Source organism: Oculina patagonica, chromosome 13 (genome assembly GCF_052425735.1).
Source record: "Oculina patagonica isolate OP01 chromosome 13, crgOcupat, whole genome shotgun sequence".
NCBI lineage: Eukaryota > Metazoa > Cnidaria > Anthozoa > Scleractinia > Oculinidae > Oculina > Oculina patagonica.
This window is the reverse complement of record NC_135770.1, coordinates 5,895,762-5,922,230: the sequence shown is the minus strand read 5'-3', so window position 1 is coordinate 5,922,230 and position 26,469 is coordinate 5,895,762. Positions and strand designations below refer to the sequence as shown.

The 26,469-nt window shown below is 37.9% G+C and overlaps 3 protein-coding genes and 1 pseudogene across 3 annotated transcripts; 1 reads left to right on the top strand and 3 right to left on the bottom strand.

Annotated features, from left to right (window-relative positions):
- Window positions 1–8: 8 nt before the first annotated feature.
- Window positions 9–13,432, top strand: LOC144636843 (MAP3K12-binding inhibitory protein 1-like). Its single transcript, XM_078496052.1, has 10 exons — window positions 9–86; window positions 165–290; window positions 1,149–1,251; window positions 1,662–1,723; window positions 2,568–2,670; window positions 2,969–3,034; window positions 4,425–4,583; window positions 11,635–11,732; window positions 11,933–11,986; window positions 12,783–13,432. Exons 1-10 carry the CDS (start codon window positions 27–29, stop codon window positions 12,855–12,857), a joined length of 906 nt encoding a protein of 301 aa, XP_078352178.1. The 5' UTR covers window positions 9–26; the 3' UTR covers window positions 12,858–13,432.
- LOC144634296 (histone H2B, gonadal pseudogene) lies at window positions 6,206–6,995 on the bottom strand (annotated as a pseudogene).
- Window positions 7,329–7,988, bottom strand: LOC144634297 (histone H4). Its single transcript, XM_078493215.1, has one exon. The coding sequence runs from the start codon at window positions 7,937–7,939 to the stop codon at window positions 7,628–7,630; it is 312 nt and encodes a 103-aa protein (XP_078349341.1). The 5' UTR covers window positions 7,940–7,988; the 3' UTR covers window positions 7,329–7,627.
- Window positions 13,433–15,143: 1,711 nt separating the features above from the next.
- Window positions 15,144–26,135, bottom strand: LOC144636846 (visual system homeobox 2-like). Its single transcript, XM_078496057.1, has 3 exons — window positions 24,328–26,135; window positions 23,436–23,656; window positions 15,144–16,121 (listed from the first exon to the last, which is right to left on the bottom strand). Exons 1-3 carry the CDS (start codon window positions 24,563–24,565, stop codon window positions 15,726–15,728), a joined length of 855 nt encoding a protein of 284 aa, XP_078352183.1. The 5' UTR covers window positions 24,566–26,135; the 3' UTR covers window positions 15,144–15,725.
- Between the last annotated feature and the right edge of the window lie 334 nt (window positions 26,136–26,469).

Below are 26,469 nucleotides of genomic sequence, written 5' to 3'. Positions count from 1 at the left end.
GAATTTCATTGCGATCGGTGCACAACATGGAACAAGAAAATATTTTGGTGGAGATTTTGCGTTTAATTGAAGGTTTTCTTCAAAAGGTAACGTGTTTTAGCTATTTTACAAGCTCTGAGTGCATAACAAAGATCGATTTTGTAAATCTTGTTTTTCCCATGCAGTTATCTTTGCCAGCAGATGTAGTAAAATTGACTTTTAGCTGTGAAGAACTTCTTAAAACAGAAGTGAATGAGTCTGCAGTTTTAGGACATCTTTCTCAACTTGTTGAAGACATTAAGTTAATTCAGGTAATGAGACTACTTTTTTTGAAAACAATTTGGGTGAGCAGAATATTTAAATTATAAATGATCAAATGAGCTTATAATTTTATTGTGTGCATGGTTCCAGAAAATATCCATATCCAGAGCTGGGTTAGCCTGCTTCTCTCCGGGAGAAAAGCGACGGCCGGAAATGCGTCTGCTCTCGCAGGCTAGAGCTGGGTGTGTTGGGGGCGGAAGGGAGGACGGGGGGGGGGGGTACTCCCCTATATGGTCTTAGGGATAGGGACGTCTGCCCTGAACAAGGCAGGGCATATATTTTCAAGCGAGTCTATTCTTATCATGGTCTGCACCCGTTCTAAACAGGGTACCGTCGTTGAGCATTTAATTATCTGTAGTTATTTAGCAGGTCATCAGTGGGGGTAGGGGGGTGGTTGCAAGCCAAAAAACCTTCTGTGAGAGAGGTATGATTATATTTTCTTGAACAACATGTTTTTCAAAAATTAGCTGTGGGGTTCAATCAGTCAACCAATGAATATCGTATATAAGGAGTATTTCTACTAATTCCCTTGAAGATGGGGTGCTGGTCCATTTCTGGTTCCCCCACCTCCATCCCCTTGACTTGACATATATTTGGGCATATAAAGTTAAACGTGACCATTGTCTTCTATATATGCTGAGTCATAAAACTGCCATTTTCCTAATTAGCTGGCAAATTACTTTTTATAATCAACGGTTTACTGAAAAATTTTCAGTAGAAATATTAAAACTAAAGTTGTCCGACGTTTTGATGTAACTAACATCATTATCAAGGTAAAATGTTGTATTGTGGTGTGAATATAAATTAGTTTGTGAAAAATAATAGACATTTGCTGCATCGTTTTCTAGGGAAAATGTACAAAAGTGGAAAAGCTAGAAACTACCGACACTGCACTGATGAGTCCTGCAGCCAAGAAAATGAAGTTAGATGATAAACAGGAAGACAACTCTGGTAAAAGCTTACTATAACTTTGATCAATCTAACTTATGAACAATCCCTACAGACTCACACTCAAAGATCATTGAGTGAAAAAAAACTGAGTGGGAAGAGGGCTCATTTGTTCAGAATGAGGGCTACGCACCCTGCCCTCTAGCATACCACCCATAATTATTACACAACCATTTCTCCCATTCACATTCTATTTTGCTACCTGGGTGATGATCTTTTACATTTTAAAAAATTTTGTGGTCTTTTGATTAAGTAAGATTTGTCTATTTTTATTGTGAGCAATTACCGGTATGATATGGAAAATAAACCTGTCAGACTAAAGTGATAGTTTCTTGGTTGTTTAATTACTACTGGGTAGCTGGAATATGTATCAGAATAATAATTTATAGGTTTAAAAACTGTTTACTTTGTAGCTTCTCACAATGTTCAAGAATTGGATACATCACTGATCCAAGTCAAAGCTGACAAAACTGAGGTATGACATTATCAGGGTATTTGAAAATAATGGTCAGTCAATGGACAATGTCTGGTCAAGATAACAGGAACATGTCCCGACAAAGTTTTGGTTTGCCGGTCATTTTGGAAATGGCTTTTAAAGTGATTGCTGATGACCAGAAAAAATAACATTCTTGATACTATCAATTTTTTAACAACTTTTTCGAACATATGAAGTAAAAAAGACACCCTCACCAGATAATCTCAGATAAAGCTAGATAGGCTAAGATAAGGTATTTTTTGACAGTAGACTGAGGAATTTACTGCCCCCACGGAATCTTAGTAGTTATAACCTCAGAAAGTCACGCCAGTTTAACCCTGTTTTTAAGACTAATAGATTTAGAAATAGTTTTATTGTCTCTAATGTACTTAAGTTTGGATTTTAATCACTCTTGTATAGTTCTTTAAATATTTTTACATTTTATCGTTAGTTTTTATAGCTTTATAAATTTGTAAATATGACATAATTCAACCTTTTAGGTTGCGAAGTTGTATTAATAAACTATCTATCTATCTATCTTTTAGTATTTTTCCAGTCAGAAAAAACACGTGACCGAGCTGAAAAAAGTTTGGCCAGTCAACATGACCGGCATCTGTCTAAAAAAATTTTCGAGCCCTGATTATTAAAATTTAACCAAAGAATTTATTATTTTTTAATGTACCAGTATATTTAAGTAAAACTGCCACTTAATATCAGTTGTGATTGGGAGAGAACTTTATAATTTACAATAAATTTAATAAGTTAATTAAAATTTTAAATATTTACATAATTATGTTTATGTAATAAATAAATTTGTTTATATATTTTTTGGTCAATTATTTAGATTGACAGAAGGATCTCAGCTTTTATACAACGAAAACGCATAGAGGTGGACTTGCTTAATAAGAGAGAGTTTTGTAATGTCATTGATACAGAAAATAATAATGGTAAGCCAGGTTTTAATGATGTATTATTAACCCATAAAAGCATAGATAAAAGAACTAAATTTCTCCTTTAATTTATGATTTCTTAAATGCAGTTGAACATTTGATTATTAGCCCTTCAAGCCTGGAGGTCACATAGAAATCCTTTATTGTGGAGGGGGACAGGGGGGCGGGAGCCCGGGAGAAAAGGGGCGGGAAGCAGGAGTAAAAGGTACGGGAAGCAAGAGGTTCAGACCCCCCTGTCCCCCCCCCCACTTTATTCTCACAAACCTAATGCCTGTTTTTTTTTTCCTAAACACAGAATTTAGATGTGCACGAACTGATGCAGTGTTTGTGCGCAGGCTTGGACAGAAAAGCCACATCAAAGGTTAGATGGGCTGTAACTTTTTGAAACAATGCTTGGTAGACCTAATTAAAGGGACTGTGTCACAGATTTTAGCCAAATTTAGGCATGGGAAATGACCATTAAATTTAGTGAAATATAAAAATTACCTCTAAAACAGTGAAGGAACATTTCAATAACACAGCAATAATTTACAAGGTACAGGTACAAATGGCCAAAAGCGACAACAATTAAAATGGAATGCAATATGGGTTTTTGAAATATTGTTGTGCTTTAGTAAATAATAAAGATGGTAAATTTCAAGCTCGGTGATAAATAGTGATAAATAAATCACCGAGCTTGAAATTTACCATCTTTATTATTTACTACACATTTGATGATTTCGACATAATTGCTGATCCTAGCAGTATGCAGGACGTGTGTCATATATCAACCTAGTAAATGGCCCAGCTCACAACGAGTCTCTCGTAGCTCAGTTGGTTAGAGCGCCCAACCGGTATCTGGGAGGCCATGGGTTCGATTCCCGTCGGGGACTCAGATTTTTTTCTTTGTCCCATGCTCGTGTCATGTTGAATAATTTCTTCATCACTTGTTGGACTTTAGTTATAACGCCTGGGAGACAGGTATAGCAGGTATGACACTTGACAAACATGTGACAAGCCCAAGGAACATCTGTGTAGGAGGCTTAGCAAAATACCTTATAGGAAATTAACGCGTCATGAAATTAACGCGAATTTAAAACTTTCTTGTAATTTTTGTTAACGTTAATTTCTGTGCCGTTTATTAAGTGGAGCGTTAATTTCCATGACGTTAATTTCCATTATTTTGGCCCCAATTTTTCGTTACAGTCCAGATGTTCTTGACTCCAAGGAAAAAGCATAATAATTTATCTGCCACTATCAATGATACTGTGAAGAATGCTTAAAGTGGGAAAAGTAGCACGAACATTGTTTTCATTTAAGATTACACACCTACAAGTGTGAAATAAACTTGTTCCTGTTGTGTACGTCACGTTAATTTCCTTCATTTTGAAATGTTCCCCCCTCTGTCGCGTTAGTTTCCTTTATTGGGAAGTAATTTTTCATTCAATTCGCGTTAATTTAAGTTGCGTTAATTTCAAATACCTTAATTAACACAAGCGTTAATTTCCTATAATAAGGTAAGTGATTTTCTTAACCTAATTTAGGCATGACCCAAAACTCAATACCCAAATTCTGACCAGATCCCATTAATTCAATGTCTTAGTATAAAAACTTCACAGAAAATATTTGTATCGTTTTATATAAAATATGAAGAAAGGTGAAACAATACTTGACTTCCTCTGTTTATTTCTGGAAATATTCTCCTGGTCTGGTCGCTTGTTGTTTTAGTGATTATAAACTTTTTGTCTTTTACTCACTTAATTCCCTGACAGTCACCCAAGTTGAAAACACAAGCACTTCAAGCGAGGCACAAGCATTAGGACCCGATATCTCAAAACAAACAACACTACCCTCTCGACTGGAGGCAAGATCCTGCCCTGGAATAGAAGAACGCCTCAGAAATATGGAGGCGCACCTCGGATATGGCCCAGGTACCGTTTTATATGATTTAAAGTGCTGAGGCCCTATTGGGGGGGGGGGGTGGGGGGTGGGGGTCCGAGTATCCCATTCATTTTTGGCCCAAATATCCTGTATCCCATTAATTCCCGTAAGTTCCATACCGTAAAATTCCGGTTATAAGCCCTGGGTTTATACAACTTCCTAAGGGGTTGTGTGTGGGCTTATAAGCAGAGGGGCTTATATCCAGGAGGGCTTATAAGTAGGGCTTTCCACAAGTTGCTCGGCAACTTTTTGGCAACTTTTCATGATTCGAGCAACTTTTTTCCCCTTCGAGCAACTTTTTTCCTCTCGAGCAACTTGTTGCATTTTGCGCAATTTCTAGACTGAAGATCTCCGAAAGTTATCCGAGTGTTGTTCAAAGGCAATACGAACGTTTCCGAAGATTTACGAAGTTTGCCGAAGGCTTCCGAGGAACATCTGAAACGTTTTAACTTTCGGATCATTCTGCATTAAAACATTACAAAACTCGTCAGCAAACATGACGTCATCGATATCTTCACGATTTTCCTCAGTTAAAGAAAATCCTTGTTATTTAACAAATTTTCCCCTTAATATGTTTTATATACTTCTTTTGCTGTAAAATTACATAAAACTGCTTAGAAATCTTACCCTCAAAGGGAAATTAGCATATGTTTAGAGAAATTCTCTTGATTAGAAGCATCGTTTTGGATTTTTTGGAGCAACTTTCGAGCAACTTTTATTATCAGAAGCAACTTTTTTGGATTTTTGGAGCAACTTTTTAGCAACTTTTTGAGAAATTACGGGCAACTTTTTGGGAAATCTCGAGCAACTTGTGGAAAGCCCTACTTATAAGCGGAATAAAAAACGTTTCGAAACGAGCCACAGGAGTGTTGTTTGAAATGCGTTTTTTTGGTTAAAAACGCATAATAAAGCAACATTTAGCCCTGTTCAGTACTGTCATCTGGCAGAGGGGGGCTTATATCTGGGGGGGCTTATAATCGAATGTATTTGTTTGTTTCCAGGTAGATGGGTCTATAACCGGGAGGGCTTATAAGCGGGGGGAGGGGGGGGGGGGCTTATAACCGGAATTTTACGGTACAGTGGAACCTCGATTTAACGAACCTATATAACGAAGTCCTCGATATAACGAATCCAATAATTCGTCCCTGTAATAGCAAAATATATGGAAAAGAACCTCGATATAAGGAAACCTCGATATAGCGAACACATTTTGCCAGTCCCTTGGCCCTTCGTTATATCGAGGTTCCACTGTATCCCACAATCTCTTTTCTTAATATCCCGTATCCCTATAATTTTTCCCTGAAATATCCCATATCCCTATAATTTTTTCCTCAAATATCCCGTATCCCTAAAACCCCTAATGGGGCCTCAGTGCTGTTTTAGGAGTTTCCATGGGATTGCTGGATTTTTCATTTTAAAAACTGTTTTTTTTAAATATTACATAATTAAGATTGCCATTTGCCAAAAAAAGGATTGTTTGCTTTTCATAAATATTTCCTGGGGAGGGGAAGAGATTATTAGAATTGCATTACATACAATTTTACGCTAGCAAAATGACATTCAATTTTTAAAATCATATAAATAAAGTTACACAACAGAAAAGATGCTATGGTGATATTAAAACTTTCAGTTTTATTTTAGCTATACACACACAAAATTGTCAAAATTAAATTAGTTAAAAAAGATATGGATTTCCAAAGGACACAGTTACATGTAACTTCGATTCAATTTTGTTTAATTAATATCATATTCACATAAGAAATTTAAAAATTGTCAGCTTTATACAGGCAGTAGCCAAGTCTGATATAAAAGCACCATTGTTCCGTTTCACAAAATAGTATTCTTCAACAGCCTGGCAAAGTCTGTTGGAATTTCTTGATTTACTCGAGTTCTGATGTTGGTGGTAGTAGGTTTATTTGCTGCTTGTGTACTTAGTCACAGCCTTGGTTCCTTCACTGACGGCGTGTTTGGCCAGTTCACCGGGCAGAAGCAGCCTGATGGCGGTCTGGATCTCGCGGGAGCTGATCGTGGATTTCTTATTGTAGTGTGCCAGCCGCGAAGCTTCGGTGGCGATACGCTCAAAGATATCGTTCACAAAAGAGTTCATGATGCCCATAGCTTTACTGGAGATCCCAGTATCGGGGTGAACTTGCTTGAGGACTTTGTAGATGTAAATGGCATAGCTTTCTTTTCGCTTTCTGCTTCTCTTTACTTTTCCTTCAGTTGCACCTTTCGCCTTCCCGGCTTTTTTCTCGCCTTTCTTACCAGCTACTTTCGGTGCCATATTATAAAGCTTGAATAGAGTTTATTTTGTTGACCTCGCCATTTATATGAAATAACCGGACGGATCAATTAGTATGCGGATCGAAAATTCAGCGCAGCCATTGGTGCGCTTGAAAGAATACATGAAAGGAAACGAAGCGTTTGGTGTCGCGGGGTTTGTTTGCAAAGAAACCCGCTAAAATAATTGTATCGGAAATTTCTGTTTTCTAGTATGTTGTACTCAATCAATTTCTGTGATTTGTTTTCTACGAAAAATTGTCTTTCCATCAAGATTCAATCAGAAACCCATAATCATAGGGAGTTACACGGGTTTCTGATTCAATTCAACATTTCGTAGATGTGATGGAAGTGTGTTGCTTTTGCCCGATTTGAGCGCGAAGCAATTTACCGGCCGCCAAATTATGATTAAAGCTAAGAAATCCTTTTCTTTCAAATAGTCAGCTCGTAATTTTTCGTTAAAAATGAGGGAAAAAGCGAAACAAGGCGACACATGAACAAAAACGAGCTCACACGAGAAATCGCAAGAATTCATGCGCTTGGAAATATCAAGAGCGAGCGTGATCGGGAGCTCTGATTTGCAACCCAATTTTAGCTTCTTGGCGAATATTTCAGTAAGCCAAATCTTATTTTATTATCTTACGTTTAGGGTGGAAGAATTTGTCATCGAAACTTATTGATCTGTTGGTCATTGCCTTTCGAGAGATTTGGTGGCTCCTAAAGGAGCCGATATAATAGAAGTCTTGCTAGAAATCTAGCCGCCAAATCCGTACAGAGTACGTCCCTGGCGTTTGAGAGCGTACACCACATCCATGGCTGTCACAGTCTTCCTCTTGGCGTGCTCGGTGTAGGTCACAGCATCACGGATCACGTTCTCAAGGAAAACTTTGAGAACACCGCGAGTCTCCTCGTAGATCAGACCAGAGATTCGCTTGACACCGCCACGGCGAGCAAGACGACGGATGGCTGGCTTGGTGATGCCTTGGATGTTGTCCCTCAAGATCTTACGATGGCGCTTAGCACCTCCTTTTCCAAGACCCTTTCCTCCTTTTCCTCGGCCAGACATAATTTTCTCTTTTTCTCGAACACAAACTTCGCGTAGAACGTTACTTCGCTAAATGAGATTGAGCGAAAAACGAGGGGCGAGTAAAATTTATAACGCTGAAGCGGACCTCTCAGGAAACGTACCAATTTTCTGATTGGTCCACTTGAGAACAAAAGATGTGACTAATTTGCATGAGTCATAATTATTTGCATAATTATATGCTAAATATGCAGACTTTCGATCCGTTCTTTGCTCAAGCTGGAAAGTTTTGGGTGACCCCTGGGTAAAGTCGAAGAAAGTGGGCCTGTGATTCTTCGAAGCCGTGAAATTTTCTTCTAAAGGGTTTATCAAAATTTTTGCATGTGAATCTAAGCTTTTTGATCAGAAGTACATTTTTCGCTATGTTTTTCTTATTTTTTTGGGTGTTTATTTTCACGCGTACTTAATTTCGCGAAAACTCCCGGAGCAGTATTTCGCGATTGCAAGAAAAATTAGAGCAATTTAAGTGGATTAAATTTCGCGATTTTGTCATTGTTTTCTGGATCAGTCGTCAATGACTAAAGAACTATTGGAAATAGACAAAGGTCTGGTTCAATGTAACTACAAGGAGCCAGGGGCGGATCCAGGATTTAAAAAGGGGGGGGGGGGGGTGGATGGCAGACCATTAGGGCCTAACCCTAACCCTAACCCTAAGTGGCGGCAGACGGCGAAACGTGGCGTAACAACAACCAGACATGAGCGAGAGCTATTTTTTCTTTATTTATTTATTTTCTATTTCAAATAAAGTGACATTTCGAATTTTTTTTACTGAAAAATGGGGGGTGGATATCCACCCTATCCACCCCCCCTGTATCCGCCCCTGGGAGCCTGCAAACGGAAAGTTTGGTGACTGCGCTAAAGAGGCCTTGGCCAATTTACAAGCTGAAGAAAACAGTAATCAGAGAAAGGGTGCTAGTCAAAAACTAGACGGAACGATATTTACAAGGATGGATAGTAGCAGTTCCAGAGATTTAAAATTTTTATTGTTTTGATATAAAATATGGCATTAATTTTCGCGTGTAACTGTTTAAATTTCGCGCAATGTTTTTTTTTCGCGCGTATTAAAAAATTACGAAATTTAGTAAGAATTAGTATCACAGTGTTATATTTTACCTAAGTTTCCCTGGCCGACTTTGTTTCTGTTGCGGTCACATAATCTCTTTTTCCCAAGTACTCTTTGGAAATTGTCTGCTAGGGATAACGGTGGGATTTTGGAACTCCGCAAATGGATCCCGATTTCTCGAACCCGACAAAAGTCGTTTCCCTTTTCCACAATCAAACACTGCAATATTATCCCTGATTTTTCGAACCAGTTTTCGTTTCTCTAAGGGTGCGTTTCTTTGGGAAAATCCAAAATTGGATCATTGATCTCAGATCACACGGATACTTTGCTCCCAAAGAAACGAAGAATCCGAAAACGGATTTTTTTGCCATGACAACCCCGTAAACACATTTCGCACAGAACATAAAATATCAGCACAAATTTACTTTTCGTCGAATGTATCCTAGCTAAAATAATTTAAGCATACAAAATCTTTTACAAAAACCACACGTCGAAGTAGATCTTCTTTAGCGTTAAGCACAATGTGGCGAGAAAGCATCTGAAAGCGAAGAATGATTGCGAAATGATCAGTGCAAATTGAACTCGTGACAATTTCAAAAGGATACAACTTCCGTAGGCACACAGTGGCTGTTCTAGAAAACCTGTATCCCGTTTAAAATGATACTACATACCTATCTGAAGCTACCGTTTCCTTTTATCGTGAAATATTTTAGTATTGTGATCGAAATAACCGCCTAAAACTTTCCGTATGGCAGTGTTTACAAAGAGCGAACCTGTATTTTCACAGCAAAGACCGCTGGGCCAAGGTACTTTTTTCGAATCCTTTCCCAAAGAAACGCACGGATCATGAATCCTAAAAATCCGGATTCAGATATGATCTGTTATTATTCAACAGATGCGCGCGCTGCCCATATATGGTCAAAATGTTAACGATATCTGTTATCCGTACATAACAGATATCCTGCGATTTCGTAGGTTGCGGATTGGTCCGAAATCTTGTAAAGCGCTGCATAGTTTCAGTTTTTTCTATGTGCAAAATGTGTTTCGTTGACAATTCGTTGAATAATAAAACAATTATCCTGCTCAATCTTGCGGAATATCGTCTGATTTTGCCAACTCGGCCTACGGCCTCGTCGGCTAAGTATCAGGCGATATTCCGCGCGATTCGCAGGATAATTGTTAAATGTATCCACTCGAAGTGTGGATTCTTCAGATCATTGATCCAAGATTAATCCATTTTCGGATATAGGTAAAGAAACGCAAAATCCGTTTTTGGATCAAGAATCCGGATTTGGATTTTTCCCAAAGAAACGCACCCTTAGAGGATCGAAAAATCGAGTCGATTCAAGCAGAAAAAATACTCAAATGGCGTCAACGGTTGACACCTGTCAATCAGAAGGATTTTTAATGTTGTTTCAATCCCAATAGCATGATTAAACGTCATTTCTAAATGCAGCGAAAAAGGTACCTTTTTCGCACTTTCGATGAGATTATTACTAAGGTGAAGTGAGAAAATGGTACCTTTTTCGCGCTTTTGATAAGATTGCTCCTTAACTTAAAAAAGGTACCTTTTTGTAGTAACCATAACATTGGTTCTTAGCAATGAAAAAGTGGACATTTCTATCTGCAGCTTTTTTTTTGGAACAGTGGGAAATGCATAAAAAGCGGACAATGTTGACGTGCAAATATTTTCAATCAAAAGCAGGAGCTCCTGATCAAAAGCTAACAATACCAGCATTTTTTGGAAAAAAGGGTACCCTTTTTCAACTTTCAACTTTTTCGACTAGCATTAACAAAAAAGACAACAATTTCGCATTGTACTGTGTGAACTAAATACAGAAACTTGATTTTTCTGCTGTTTTCAACAATGAGAGTTAACCTTTTTATAAAAAAGTAGAATTGCCGGAACCTTTCACTGATTTGGATGGCGACCAAGACGAGGCAAGTGCCTTGTCTTGATTTTTACCCAAATTAAAAACAAAATGATGATTTGTTGGGAAAATAATCCCCACTTGAACAAGAGTGATTTTTCGCAAGAAATACCTAAACGAGTTTTAGAGCTTCTAAATTGCAAACTTTTCTGGAGCATACCGTATTTTCTCGTTTAAACGCCCCCGTCGTTTATTTCAAACTTGGCCAAATAGAGCCGGCGTTTATTTGATTCCAGGAGTTTGTTTAAGCCCTATGTTTCTTAGAAATGATTTTTATTTATTATTTTTGACAGCCGATATATTTAAAACATTATTTTTGAAGCATGTTACAGCAAGGCGCCCAAAAGTGTGACCACTTTTAATTTATTCACATTCTTTCGTGCAGATTTAATCCAATCAGATGTCAACTGCAAGCTATCCACGGCTTTTGATTGGATTAAATCTGCACGAAAGAATGTGAATAAATTAAAAGTGGTCACACTTTTGGGCGCCTTGCTGTAAACCTTTAATAATTGTTTAAGTGGTTTATTTTCAAATAAAGCTTGGAGACCCGGCGTTTATTCGGGGCCCGGCGTTAAATCGAGAAAATACGGTATGCCCTCAGAACCCCCTAGAGAGATCTTGCTTTGTCTATGGGTCTGGTTACGGCCCTGCTATAATGCTCTTTTTGTGGTTATTTCTAGGGAGACCTGTACCGTGTGACGTGTACGAGAGACTCGCCGATCTCGAGGAAAAGATCTTGCACCTCGAGGGACTCTCGCCAGAGTACTTTAGACAAAACGTGAGTATCAACTCTTTACCTCCAATCTCAAAATCAAAATTCTTCTTACTTTTTTCATACAGTCTGAAATTTTCTTTGGGAGAATTCAGTTTTCAGTCAACACTTCTCATCCTAGGAACAAGTCCATACTGCCAACTAATCTTTCCCTCCAGATAAAGTAAAACAAAATCGAACCTTCTTGTTGCATTTTTCATACTCAGAATTTAGGACATGGAAGGCTTTCTTCAAGTGGAGATTTGACAGATTCTTCTCAGGTAATCAATTAAGCTTTCTTGTTTTGCACGAGACCCGTACATGCATTTTAGTCCAGCTACAAATTACCGACGAGAAGCGTTGAAGACGGCCGAAACAACTTTTGCAAGTACGAATTTAATGGAGAATGGGATGGGGTGATTTTGAGGCTCCTAAATGTTAAGGCCATTGAGACCCTCCTTTGCACCCCTTTGAATGTTGGCGGTTAACCATTGTAAACTGAAAAGAACCCTCTTTTGTCAGTTGACAATTAAATTTTCATACACAGCACCCTTGGCTCCCCCTTGACAGTTGACAGCAAAAAATGTCTTCATTATACCGGTTGACGGAAGAAAAATTCGCTTATGTCCAGGATTGAACGCAAGTATTGTTTAATGAGTACTTCATGTTTGATTGTATTATTTTACATTTCCATATTACTTCAAATTAGACAGATTTTGGTGTGTTTTGGTGAACTTTTATCAATGAGGACACTTTGTGATGCCTGTCATGAGGGGCGTGCATCTCATTTGCGCTCAATCCTGGACATATCTGGAAAAATTAGTTGCGGACTTATTTTGGCTAAAACAATTTGACTACGAGCTTGAAGTTGACGTGGGGCGAAGCCTTGAGTCAACTATCAGAGTCGATAGAAACTGAGAGCGAGCAGTCTAGTTGTTTTAACACAAAAGCTCGAAAATTCTCTTGCCATCTCCGACCGGCGAGTACCTACTATCGTAAGCGCTCGTTTTTCACAATCTGCGTTGTTTGTATTACTTTGCGGTACAAATCCTGAAATTGATCTTTCTCTTCTTACAGAACCTTACATTAGATGCGATTGATGAACGAATCAGAACATTGCGCCACTCACTATCCAAAGGATTTGCGTCGTAACATCGACTGAACTTAATCAGACAGCAAGATCGAACTCACTTATCTTGCGAGGTCAAAATGGCCTCCAGCACTGCAAAAGGATACCACCTGCATGTACAACAAACGACAAACGTAGACGAAGCTTTTCTAAGGAAATTGTTTGAGGCGTTGTTTTGAGGCGTCCCTCTTTTTTTCTGCCCTTCTATTCAGTTACCGTATTTATTCGATTAAGCGCCCAACCTCGAATAAGCGCCCACCCTGAAGGTAGGAAAAGTTAATAAGCGCCCAGCCTCGAATAAGCGCCCACCCTCACCCCGCTAAAATGAGGGCACAAGAGGAGTATTGATTATTGTTCAAGTTGAGATTAGAATTGACAAAGTACTACTAAGAGACCTATCCCGAAAACCGAGTTTTTTAGTTTTTTTACTGAAACTTTCAATGAACGTTTAAAATTCAGCTTTCGTACACCTTCACGTTTAGTTATTATACATTGTTTTCTTGAAAAATAAACGTACTACTTGCTAAAAATGGTGAAAATGTATTAAGCGCCCAGCCTCGAATAACTGCCCACCCTCAACGTCCAAAAATTTAATAAGCGCCCAGGGCGCTTAATCGAATAAATACGGTATACTAGTGACGTAACTCTAGAGATCCGTCGAGTGTGGTGTCTGTGATTGGCATTGCCTGCTCAAAACCGAGTAGCAAGACATTTTACGGCTAGAGCTTGTTAAGATATAACGCGCGTTGCGATTAGCTTATAGAGCAGTTTTCAATTGAGTGTCGTAAAACCAAAACCAAAGTAATTACTCTGGCCAATCACAAAGGACACAGACAATCCACTGAATCCAGTGAACCAATCAAAACACGAAGCAAATACATGTAGCTGGTACGAAGCGCGGGAAAACGTGCGCGAGCGAGTCACAATTGGTTTTGGTTTTAGTTCTGATTGGCTGAGAAAGTGGCGCGAGATTTTTAAGCCAATCACTGAGCGTAACAATGCAAAACCAAAGCAAACACAAATTACTTTCGACACTCAAGTGAAAACCGCTCTAGTCAGGGTATGATTTGACAATACTCTCCCACCCTCACGCTTGGTTAATAAGAATTCAGTTTTCTAAAGGACTACGTCATCAGTATAGTACTAGAATATTTGTCGTCTCACGAGGGAGGGAGGACCTGGAGCAAGCCAAGAGAGGCCTGGTTATTTTGTAAAGAAACATGGAAAGCGTAGCTTGTGAAGATGAGTTATTGTGTGCCGGCAGTTTGGGGGCTATATAAATCAGACCGTGAACATGTAGATTAGGTATTTAATTTATTGAGATAAGTTAAATTTTTCAGAATTAAATAAATCTGTTTGTCTTCTAAATTACTGTGTGTAAATTTTTGTTTGTTTTTGTTGTGCTTTTCTCTATTTGCTGAGCTCAAGGTTTCACAATGCATAAAAGGTACCTTTACTGCCACTTACAGCAAGGCGCCCAAATGTGTGACCACTTTTAATTTATTCACATTCTTTCGTGCAGATTTAATCCAATCAAAAGCCGTGGATAGCTTGCAGTTGACTTCTGATTGGATTAAATCTGCACGAAAGAATGTGAATAAATTAAAAGTGGTCACACATTTGGGCGCCTTGCTGTAAAAGTGCTAGCAATGTTTCGCGTTTGGGTAAAAAAAACCTCTAGCAAGCCTTTAGGGCCTGTTTACAAGGAGGCGGGTAACCCTAGCACATAGGGTTACCCTAGCACCTAGGGTTACCCTAGCGCTCCCACATTTCTTCTTTTTTTTCATCGACGTGTTTACAAGGCGCTAGGGTTACCCTAGCAGCTAGGGTAACCCTAGCTGAGTGCTAGGGTTACCCTAGCTGCTAGGGTAACCCTAGCGCCTTGTAAACGCTCTGCTAGGGATAACTCGCCTACCCCGGGACAACTTTATTTTGGCTCCAAAAAGCTAAATATGTTTAAAAATACCGACAAAAACAGCGAATTGTGACCAAGAAACATCGTGTTCATTCACAATTTGTCGTATTTTTGCACTGGAACGGAATTATTTTCGAATAACAGTTTCTAACGACAAAATTTTACAAGGTTAACTGAAGCGTAACCGGTGTAAGTTGACCCGGGTAAGTAGGGTTACCCTACCTGCGAATTTTGCTTGTAAACCCGGGCTATCTTCTAACCCTCTTGCTAGGGTAACCCTAGCACCTAGGGTTACCCTACCTGCTTGTAAACAGGCCCTTAATTTCCTTCCCCAGAACCCGCGTCGGCTAAACATTTGCCTTTAATATATACTGACCACACTTCTCAGTTGAAGTTCGACTATCTTGATGTTTATTGCCACATTTACAAATGAGCATTCTATTCAATAAATACGTTTCACTCTTTGTACAAATTTTACAAGTTCTTTTCATTTACTGCGCGCATGTAGCTTTATACATATTTTGTAGTGCAACTGTAAATTTGCTCAGTTTAATTGTTTTTTATACTTTCTTGGCTTAACTTTTACAACTACGAATGCTGTGAGCGAGCCATCAATTTTCGTAACTGTGTAATAATAATACGGTAGAATCGAAGTACTCAAGTCAAGGCAATAAATTAAAATTATTTATTTTCATTTTATATGAAATGCTGAATGCTGACGGCTATGCTGACGACGCCGTCATCAAAGTGAATAATTTTGGCGGGAAACGCTTTTGGCATCTCGAATCTAGTTTTCCCGCCTTTTTGTGCATGCACGCCTTCGTCACAGTTTTCCCGCCTTTTCGTTCGTGCGCACGCGTGTTTAATAATTCCTGACTCAGCCAGTGAGTTATTAAAAAGAAAATTTAATATACTCAATAATTCAACTGGCCTGAGTGTTGTTTTTATAGGAGTGATATTAGTAATTCATTAGTAGTCACAACTCTTCCAATTCATCGTCCTCATCAGAGCCAGTGTCCGATGCCTTCCTTTCCTTTTCAGAGGTTTGTTGATATACCTGCATCATAGCTTCGTGTTCTTGTTTTAGTGCAGCATTGTGCTCTTGAGCCCGCTGCCTCAGTGACGCAATACTGTGTGACCTGAGGTCATCCCCATTTTCGTTCGAACCTTCCACCTTGATTTTCTCCTCCATGACCTTCGCTTTCTTGTGCATGCCGAGTAGCCATGGGGCCGAGGTGGTTGTGAGATGAGGGGGGAGGGGTAGGGAGTGTCGTACCATCGCTCCATAGAGACCGTACTCGGCCATGATCGAACTGTGGCCCCAACATTTTTCCTTCTTGCGCCATTTTGCTCGTCGGTTTTGAAACCAGACCTGGTGTAGTAAAGAAACCGATATCAATTAAGTCCATCTACTAATTTTTACTTCGTTTAAATGGACACTTTGGGGATTTTCTGCTTTTGGTAAGTACTTAAATTCAGTAGTCTTACTCTACATGAATGCACCTAGTACTTCAGATGAAGATATAACTAAATTGTTGTTCAAGGAAGTGGGGAGCCGTTGTTTGTAAGTTTTCGCTTTTTTTTTTCAGGCCGCAAGGGCAAAACTTGAAAAAAATCAACCTGACTTCTTCAAGTTGAGACCTAAAGTTCCTGGTGGCGTCACAAAATAATATTGCTTGTTCAATAGCTTCAGTACACTAGCATAGTAATATTTAACAAAACTGGACCACTATTTATAGGTTTCCATACGTCTTTACGAACCCTTGAATTTTTAAAGCGAAGCTCGTGACAGTTTCCCTTTAAAACTTGAATATTCCCCCAAAATCAACCTAAAATTTACAGAACACAGATTTATGAGATGAGCAGAGAGATTTTGCATTGCTTCAGATATTGCCAGTACCATGTTAAGTGGCGAAAAAATGGCATTAAGAGTACGCCATTTGCGCAAAAACTCTAAGGGTGAATTTATACTGTTCCATCAGAACCCAAATGCAAGTATTTTTGGAAAGAGAGTTAAAATATCAAAGATGTCTTGAGATTTGAACTTAATTTCAATAGTGCATGGAGGTAACGTTTTTGGATTCTTGATATTAAAACTTGGCGAGGAAATTGAGATTATCGCGAAATGAAAAGAAACAACTTAAAAATGAGCTGCCTTTTTGAAAACGTATCGAATGATCACTTTTAATTTCTACTATTCGCAGTAGCTTAAGATAAGATGAAGGCGCGCTGCACGAAATGTAAATATAGCTGATAACGAGTTCTCAAGACGGAAGCTAACGAAAGTCGATAGCATGAGCAAAGACTCGGTGCCAGAAGCCAACACCTTCCTTTTTCGTGGAAGGTTATCTTTATTGCAATTTTTCAAAAAAAAAAGGCAGAGATAAGGGAGGGGATAATCTGTCCTAAGGGCTGCCGAATTGAGCAAACGTTCCACTTATTAATTTCCCCAGCCGATAAATTAACTTCCTCTGCCTTAGCAGTTCGTGTCACATTGAACCGGGTCAAGTTAGTCAGTTTTTGTTTTTCACGTAATCCGACTTTCGATTTATCTTTGCGGAAATCTCGTAGTTTTGTTTGTAATGATGTTGGCGGTTTACAACCCAGGAATTGCGTTTTATTAAAGAAATTGTTGTTTACTCGGCACTTAAATTAATTTTGGCTTTTCGAGGGGTGTGTTCATTTGACGCTTAATGAGCTCTTTTGAAGAACGTTTCATTATTGCGAAGAAATGTCTTCATTTACTGTGCGTGGGGTCGTTAAAAAGAGTTTATTTAGCTGTTAGAACCTTATTTGTGCGCAATATTTGTTAGAAAGTTAATCATAATGATCTTTATTTGGTTTTTATTGCCTGATGAGCAGGTTTATAGCAAAGAAGTCTTTCAATAGTGATATTATTGTTTTTGCTTGTTAGCGCGTATTATTGTTTTATAGCGGTTTTTGGCAATTTGCTGTTTGTATTTTCGCCGCGACCTAAACTGACGAGGCAATGTTGAGTAATTAATAAAATACAATTTCAATTTAGGACATGCAATGTCTAGAAATTTTTCTTTTCTTATCAGTGTGTTTGTGTTAAAGAAATAATGCACAATTTTACCTTTGATAAAAGTTTCTCGATATAAAATGCGTAGACCTTTTTGTGCGTAGATTCAACGCAGATTTAATGATTTTACTCATTAAAATGAGTATTCTATAACCTAATGAGAGTGTGTAGCGAAAATCAAAGATAAAATTTATTGTTGATGGATCTTTTTCTGTTAAAATTCTTCCCACTCTTTTCCGAAAGTCCAGCTAATTGTAGCAAAACTACGAATAGCGAAAGCACTGGTAATTGTTTTAAAGGGTTTTCAAACTTAAGAATTCGTCAGCAAAACGCTGGAAAAAACTCAGTTTTAGACTTGACAAACTTGAAAAAGTCGTAAAATTGATGCCTTGGATCAAGTTTTCAGTTTACTGGTTTGTAAAGAATTACTTTTTGGAGGAAACGTGACTTATTTAAGGTTGCATGAAGTTTTTCGTCCGGCATTACACCCCACTGTATAGGCACCCTCGGAAACTTGTAAACACAATTTTTTAAGCCACAATCATTACCACACGGTTAACATGAAAGGGCAACAATTAGGGATCGGTTAATAACAAAAGAACCGGAACATTTAGAATTAAAAAGCTTTTTTCTTCCCTTGGAAAGGCCAAACAGCTTAATTTAACCTGTCGGCCACCAGGACATGCAAAAAAACAATCCGCCGGCAATGAGAGATTGAAAATCAACTTAAAATGCAAGATTTTTTCATCGTTTTCGTTCTAAATCCCAGCAGCTTCTTTCATAATTAATTTTCTTACGTTTTCTTGTTTATGCTGGTGCATTGGATAAATAAAAATACAAAAAATGATTAATTATCATTAACAGAAGCAAACACCCCTCCTTTAGACTAATCAGCCATTTTTTAACATCAAAAACAGTTTGGTCTATTTTCTTTTAGTTTTGGTAAACCATACGAAGGTCAAATTGCATTGGCTTAACCTTTATTCCCTCAGTTTGTTAGAATCAACTGATGTATTTTATCACGAAATACTCTTTGAAAGCAGTCGTCGTCGCGAGATTTGTTCTTAAGTCTAGCAAAAAAAAAGCTTTAAATCATGTTTCATTTTTTCTTCCATAACTTGATTTCGTATTAGTCAGTGACATATTTTTACTTCGATTCAGTTGTTTGCAATTTTTTAGTGGTATTTACAAACAGTCCTAAACGATTTGAGCAAATAACTTCTTGTTTATGCCATTTCTATATAAACTATGAGTTTTTAAATTAGTTTAAATCAAGTTTTCGGTAAATCCATAATGCTCCCCTATAGAAATCCCTCTTTTCTGGTGTTATAATTTGCTATTCTAATTCCAGGTTTCAGTTGAATTTCAATCGCTATTTCTTTCCAAACGATTTGACATTTTGGCTGTTCTTTTTTATGCAAACTAGTTTCATTACTCCTTATTGCCTGTAGCGAAATTTCACGAGTTTCTCGGTTCATTTTGCCAATGATCGTTTATTAAACATGTACAGGCGAAGCAATATTTCTCGGGGATAAATTGAAAGAGTTTTGAATATACGTTTTCAAAGCTGCCGGCTTTTCAGTTGTCCCTAGTGAAAGTTCTTGCTATCTTTTGCGGCATTTTGTGCTTGCAGTTTTTGTTATGCAATATTCTTAATTTTAAAGAGATTCTCCGCGAAGCGTTTACAAGTCGTTTCAAACTCCAGACATAAATGTATAGTGTATAAATGAGTTGAAGTAGGTAAACAATTTTAGTCGGAAAACGACAGGTGTTTTAGACTAATACAACTGCAAAGTCATTATGGTTTCGTTTCTTTGTGCGCAAAAGGAAAAAAGACTCAACAATTTCAAACACGTACAAATATTTTGGGTTCTTTCTAAAAGTAAAAACAAAATTCTGTGTGTGCTATTTAAATTTATTTCTTACTTTGCTGCGGAAAGTGTGCGAATAACGATCATCAAATTTGAGAATTTCAAACGGACCGAAGCAACGATTGTAAGGTCTGCATATTTTTTCTGGCTGAAGGCGATTTGGGAAACTTTTTTAAGGCCTAATTAAACTTTGCCTTAATGTTTTTTTATTAGCGCTGATTAAGAAATGTTATGTTTTATAGGCTTCATAGGAAGGTATGTTTGGTAGAGTGGAAGATTTAAAATGAAAAAAAAAAGGTTAATATCAAGATTAGTCTCGCTGGCATGGAGTGAAACGGAAGTCAGTAGGGCACCCGGTTTTCGAGACTACGTGTTTGTGAATTTTGATTACTTATTTTATTTCATTGATGGCTGCTTGTAATAATTTAAAGAAAACATTGCCTTGTTTAGTTCCTTTTCCGTCAAGTTTCGTCATTTACTTGTTCGCAAAATTCACAGCGACCATAAAGTGATAGCAATTTCTTTTCAAAGTTAAAAGAAAAATGGCAGCCATTGTTTTCTGTTCCGGATTTAGTTAGTTCTTGGTTTGAAGGCTATTTAGACATAAGACGGTTCTTTTTTTGCGAAGTTTTAATTCAAACATGCGACACTACAACCTTTTAACGATAATGTGATCGATTCAGGGGTTTTTATGAATATTTCTACTTCTTTTGCGTTCGTTAGCAAAGCACGGCCATTTAGCTCAACAAAGCTACCAGAACACGGATATAAAGCTAGTTAGCACACACACGCAGTCAAAACAACTCTTCAAATTTTCGTTTAAAAATGCGGTCAGCACCTCGTTTAAATTAGCTTTACAAAAGAGCCTGTGGGCAATGACACAGCAAAATAACAAACAAAAAATATAAAGCGTGGTTTATATAACCCGAGGGTTCATTCTAACACAGCACGAAGTCTTTCCGATGAGTGAAAAATTATCCGTGATACCGCCTTGAAAGCAAGGTTTTGTAACAGCTAGTGCCGTTGAAAATAAATTTTTCCCGACATTTTTTGAGAATTATAAGTAGTATCTATAGCATAGTGAATGAATTTCCTATAAAATTACGCCGTTTCATTTTAGGAAGTTATATTGTGGTAATTTGGAGGATGATGCGGGTCGAACAATGTTCGCCGCTTCCCGCTTTAGATTGGATCTTCACTGATAGTTGGAACTCCGGGTCAAGGATGAGAAAATTGGCTTGCTTAGAAAGGGCAGATATCGCTGAAAGTTTTAGTGATTAGCTTGCAAAGTCGAAACAACATCGAGTTATTTACCCTTTTGGTCAACGGTAATTAAAAGCCGAGTTCCGTTAATTTTTAGTCTGATCTATTTAAGTTCCTTGGTCGAGTTTTTTTAGGTAGTGTATGAAAAGATTTCAGTGTCATAAAGGACTTAGTTTTGCGTGAATTACAGCCAGTCTCAATGGAAAAAGTATTAGAATGGAAACTTTAAAATGGCATCATATTTTATATGCGTCTTTAAATATTTTATTTTTCTGTGGCGAAGATTTGTTGTACGCGTTTGATTGAAATTGTTTCATTGAACTGTTTTTGGTCTTTTGGAGACTTTGCTTTCTAAATTTTAATTGTCAAAACAGCTCAGACCGACTTTTGAAATCTGTTAATTTATAATTTGTAATGTAAACTTGCAGTGTATTCTGAAATTTTAAGCCGTAGAGCATGCAATATAGTTGAAAACCCCATTTTTCAATCGCTTCGGGGAGTTCTCTAGTGTTGATGTGTTCTTCGTTTCAAGCGCGCGTGCAAAACTGATTCAAACGATATCGTAATACACAGATCACTCGCTTACACTGCAAGTGTTGGATTACTAATTCAAACGTTACGACAGCTGAATGGGTCTATTAATCCTGAATGAAACAACCGCGTTAAACCATCTCTGTGGGTAGACGCAGTTTGAGTCTCATCAGAAGTAACAATAACATTGCTGTTGCTGAAGGGAATTAAGCTGGTTTTCTAACCGGAATAAATGCGTTCTGTTGGTAAATCGCAAGCGCGAATTTGTCTCTTTTTGCTGGGAAAATATACAATTTTGGCGGCTTTTTTATTAAAGGAAGAAAAAAAAAACGAGAAAAGGTGCTTTATCAAGAAAATCAACGCTCATTCAATAGCTGCGCAAAAAATAAAGATAGAGAATTCGAGACGAAATCTAACTCGTTAATTATTGTTTGTCGAGGGTTATTGAAATGTGGGGGTTTTCCGGCAGGACTCGAGGATTCTTTTAAAAGTAATTAGAGGAGTACTTGCGAGAAACTGGCTTGTCAATTTTTCTTTCATTTAATTCTCGATGAAATGATAACGAAAAACAAAAACTGCGAACACAAAACGCGAGTGCGCGACGCTGCAAGCGTATAATTGAAAACGAAAACGTTTAGTTCAGTTGTGGTGTTTCAAATGAAAAGAAATCCGAATAAAATGGCTCTTTTAGGAAATGCGACAGGGCTTGTTTTCTTAGTCAAATTCTTACATTAGCCTAATACACTTTAACTTGCAAATCGTGTCAGATCAAAAGGCCCTTTCGCAAACCTAAGTCTTGATTAATGTCAATTTTGAGAAAGAAATCGAGACATCTTGCTTCGCGCCCTTGTGTAAGCTTCATTACAATTGTATAAATTTCCTGTTAGCTGTTATTACACGGTGTGGCATGTTATCTGGCTATATTTCCGCCGCTGTATTCTTGTATAATGTGGTATATTTACGCAATAATAAAACTTTAAGAGCGCTAAATCAACTTGATGGCTTCGCCGAAAAGGCCGTTAAATTATAATTTAAAAAGCAATTAATGACAGCTAAAAATGTGAAGTTTCAAGCAAATGAAAAAAAAAACTGAATCCGCCCAAAAATAGGCGACAAAGTGCAAACACAGAACATTACCAATTAGGTTTTTATTATACCAGACCGACCTTTTCCTCTTTCAGCCTTGCTTCCGATGTAATTTTCCAACGAATAAAAGTTCTTTCTAATTTAGAAAGCGTACATTTAGGGCATATTTTCCGCCAATTTTTTACAATAGCTAATATACTAACAAATATATTTTTCGCACCAGTTGCCAGCCTCTTTGTTCGTGTCGAGGTAAAAAAATAAATAAATAAAAAATTCTAATTTTTTTCTTTAATTTACTTCAAGTGTGGACTTTAGATATGGTTCGAGATTACGACCCTTGTTTGACGTAAGTTGTGATTTCGATTTTATTACTATTATTATTTTTTTTTTCAGAGAGAAAAAAAGAATTATTGAAAACCTTGCTTGTTGTCAGATCGAAAACACCTGCCCAGTTTAAATCAGGTCGGCGTATAATTACGGTAATTAAAAGGAGTTCATAACTTTAATGAACGCTAATGAATGCCAATTGCGACTAATTTTTTTCCCGAAGCTTTTTACCATCGGAGCGAACAAAACAAATGCGCTGAGTTGGTACTGCATTTCACGGCGAGATACATTTGTGCCTTAATCAGCGCTTAGCTGTTTTCTTTCTTTTTTCTTTTTTCTGTTCGTGGCGGCTCCAAAAACTGAGACACACCGTCAGAGAATCAATACAAAAACAGATTACTCTTCCTCGCGTCGAAAGCAGATGGTTTGTTTCTTCGAGCAATGCAGGGGAAGGTGAAATGGACTAATTAAAAATTTAACAGCGAAATGAGGTTTTCTTTCCGATTTCGCGCCTTGCGTGCGCACACATGTGCTGGGGGGAAATACGGAAAATTATTTTCCTTACCTGGATTCGATCCTCTGGTAACTCGATCTTCACCGAAAGATTTTCTCTGGCATAAACGTCCGGGTAGTGGCTGTCTTTGAAGGCTTTTTCCAACTCTTCCAGTTGGTAGTTCGTGAAAATTGTGCGATGTCGCCGCTTTTTGGGCGCCTTCTTGCTCACCGCGTTTTTGTCGCTTTTCAGGTAAACACACTTGTCAATTTTGCTTTCCTCTGCTCTGTGATCTGAGGACGAAATGATGTTGCGTTTTAGTCACGGTTCTATATACGAGACACTTTTAACGAGTTGTTATTTCTACGAATTAGCAGGCTCTTACTGGGGGCAAATCTGTCATTTCCATTTAAATTTAGAAATTAAACAGAGTTTATTATCCAAAATTCGCCATGGCACATCGTGTTAAACTGTACGGTAATCAAAAAGACAAATAGTGGAATGAAATATACAAACCCGAGTAAATTTCTTGTGAAATCTACAATTTAAGCGCGGCAGCTGCGCGAGTTGTCGCTTTCAGTTAGAAAGCCATTAAACCGCAATCAAATATTTTGTAGGAAACCCACACTCTTTTTGTTGCAGATATCGTCGCAAAACCGAGCGATTTGTATAGTACTAGCATTTAAAAAGTTTCACTGGGGGTAAAACTAGCGCTACATCAGAAAGGTAACGGAGGAAAATCCTCATTTGGACGCGGTTTTCGAGAAATCCGGCAAGGCTTGAAATGAACACCGCTTGTTAATTAGGGCATTACAGACCATTACAAGATCATTTGTTCCAATAATGGCACGGGAGTCCACGGAGAAACAACAGCTAAAAGACTCATCGAAGCAGTGTTTAAAAAGTAGTTAAACGAAACCCGATCCTGGCATAACGAACAATAAATTATGGCCCACCAACTAACCTGATATGATAGTCGCTTTCTCGGCCTCTGAGTTGGCGCTTTCTAACCTCGAGGAAACCGGCGAGAAACATTCTACCAGGCTTGGATGTTGAGGGCTGCTTGCCTTCGGTTTAGAGCTCTTCTCGCCAAGACCCAAAATGTCATGAATAGCGAACGAGTGAATCGGGGATGAGCGTTTGACAGGAGGAAATGCTTCGGACCTTGGAATCGCGAAGCAAAACTGTACTTCTCGGCTCATAGTTGCTAATAAACTTTACACGGGCGATGTCGAAAATCTTGGGTCGTCTTCGCTTCGTGTCAGATGTGTTAGTTACTGCGTCGCAGCCTATCTGGATAGCTTTAATATTCCTGCAATCACTTTTATCTTCATTTGGACATAATTAGCTATTGTACTCAACAGAGAAATAATGCGAAGGAAATTGAACAATCAATTCACACCCGTCAATCAAAACCTCAGGACACCCAAATGACACACGTCTCAATATGGTTGCATTATTAGCTATATTATCTATCAAACGACAGTCATAAATTGGCGAAGATTTTTCCCTTTGACGCGTTTTGAGAGCATGCACTATATACTGCATCCAAGTCCTGTGCCTTTGTTTTCGAGATAATGCGGTCGAAACTGGTTGGCTATTCATTATACGAGGCGACTTAGACGCTCTTCAAGAAGGCCCGCAACCATTCTACGGCACTTAATTAGTGGCTAAAGCTTAGTGCGAGGGTTAGAGTAAACATTAAAACATCGACCTTTACGGGCTTTAACCGCTTCGTTTTTGTTCCGTTACTGCTTAGAACGGCATGTTTACAAAGCAGAAGAAAAGCTGCTTTAAAACACGAAATTATGTAGCTTGTTACATTCAATAAAGGGGCAAAAAGCCTGGATTAACAGTTTCTTGTTAATCCTTTGCTTTCAACTGACTTTATCTCAAACTGTAAGCCATCTGAGCCTCACCGAGTGTTTAAAAACAAGAGAGTATTATATTCCCCGCTGATATTACCATATTCAAGCCATGAAGAAGTCGCTTATTTCATGACCCGAAGAGATATTAGGCATTCTTTATCTTTTGTCAAGGAAACCATGTCAATGCTCCTCGGAAGGAACCCCATGAAATGTCAAAGTAGAAGAGATCGTGAGAGGAAAATTGACAAGCTGTCATTCATTACAAAATATAATGAAATATCCCAAGGTGCAAGTGAAAGACGAAGGCTTGGCGGCTGGAAACGAAAAATAAATGAGATACCTCTCAAGTACTCTATAATTTCTTTGTTTTCACTGCGCGGAGAAAAAAAAAATCGATTTCATATTCATCTCTATTTCAATTTGTGGTGCGTTATATCGTGCAAATCAAAAATAACATCTTTGTTTTATAAAACAGTATTTTATGCAGTTTTTCACCTATTTTAGTAGAAAAGAAAAAAGTTTTAAATTTAGATGTTATTTAGGAAGATTTAATTTTTAGTTCTGCTTACCAACAGCGATGGGTTTTAACATAAATCCAAGAAAAATCCCTTAGTACGGGCTGACTTTCTTGCACGAATTCTATGTGCTTTTTTTGAAGAACTGCACACTTTTGCTTTATTAGTATTTTATATGTATTCACCAAAAAGCAATCTGAACTCTGAACTTGTGTCAGAGTAACTCAATTTAATTCGATAAGAAAACTTGAATATGTGAAAGAGGTTACCTTCGTTCGTTAGCATAGTAAATAACTCTTCAGCTAAAATATATCTGGATTTTATTTAGGAAAAATGTAGCCCTCAGCACAAAACTGAAAAAGAAATTCAAAGTCTTCTGAATGCGGTCGACAAATACCAAGTTGGGTGAAATCATTTTTTGTTTTGTTTTATTTCCCAGTATTGCATAAAAGGATCTTGGCTTCATGTTGTATGTACATGCAGACGAGAGTGTTGCAAGAAGTCTTATGAATTAGTTTTGTATTTCAACATAATGTTTAAAAAAATATTTTTAGCCAGTCTGTTACATAAACATGAAATCCAAAACTGTAAAAAGTTGTATAAATCCAACTTTATACCATATAATTTTCGCCCGTTTCTTATTGATGAGTTCGATCCGTTAGCGCCGTTGGCTTGTCTAAGAAATTTCAGAGGCTTTGCAAATGGAGAGCTCTTGAAATTAAA

Excerpts from the sequence above, each read along its gene's own strand:
- LOC144636843 (XM_078496052.1), top strand. The coding sequence starts at position 27 with ATGGAACAAGAAAATATTTTGGTGGAGATTTTGCGTTTAATTGAAGGT. Across the intron at positions 1,724-2,567 it reads TCAAAGCTGACAAAACTGAG|ATTGACAGAAGGATCTCAGC; the intron begins GTATGACATTAT and ends TCAATTATTTAG. Across the intron at positions 4,584-11,634 it reads GCACCTCGGATATGGCCCAG|GGAGACCTGTACCGTGTGAC; the intron begins GTACCGTTTTAT and ends GGTTATTTCTAG.
- LOC144634297 (XM_078493215.1), bottom strand. The coding sequence starts at position 7,939 with ATGTCTGGCCGAGGAAAAGGAGGAAAGGGTCTTGGAAAAGGAGGTGCT.
- LOC144636846 (XM_078496057.1), bottom strand. The coding sequence starts at position 24,565 with ATGAGCCGAGAAGTACAGTTTTGCTTCGCGATTCCAAGGTCCGAAGCA. Across the intron at positions 23,657-24,327 it reads GAAAGCGACTATCATATCAG|ATCACAGAGCAGAGGAAAGC; the intron begins GTTAGTTGGTGG and ends TTTCGTCCTCAG. Across the intron at positions 16,122-23,435 it reads TACCAGAGGATCGAATCCAG|GTCTGGTTTCAAAACCGACG; the intron begins GTAAGGAAAATA and ends TTACTACACCAG.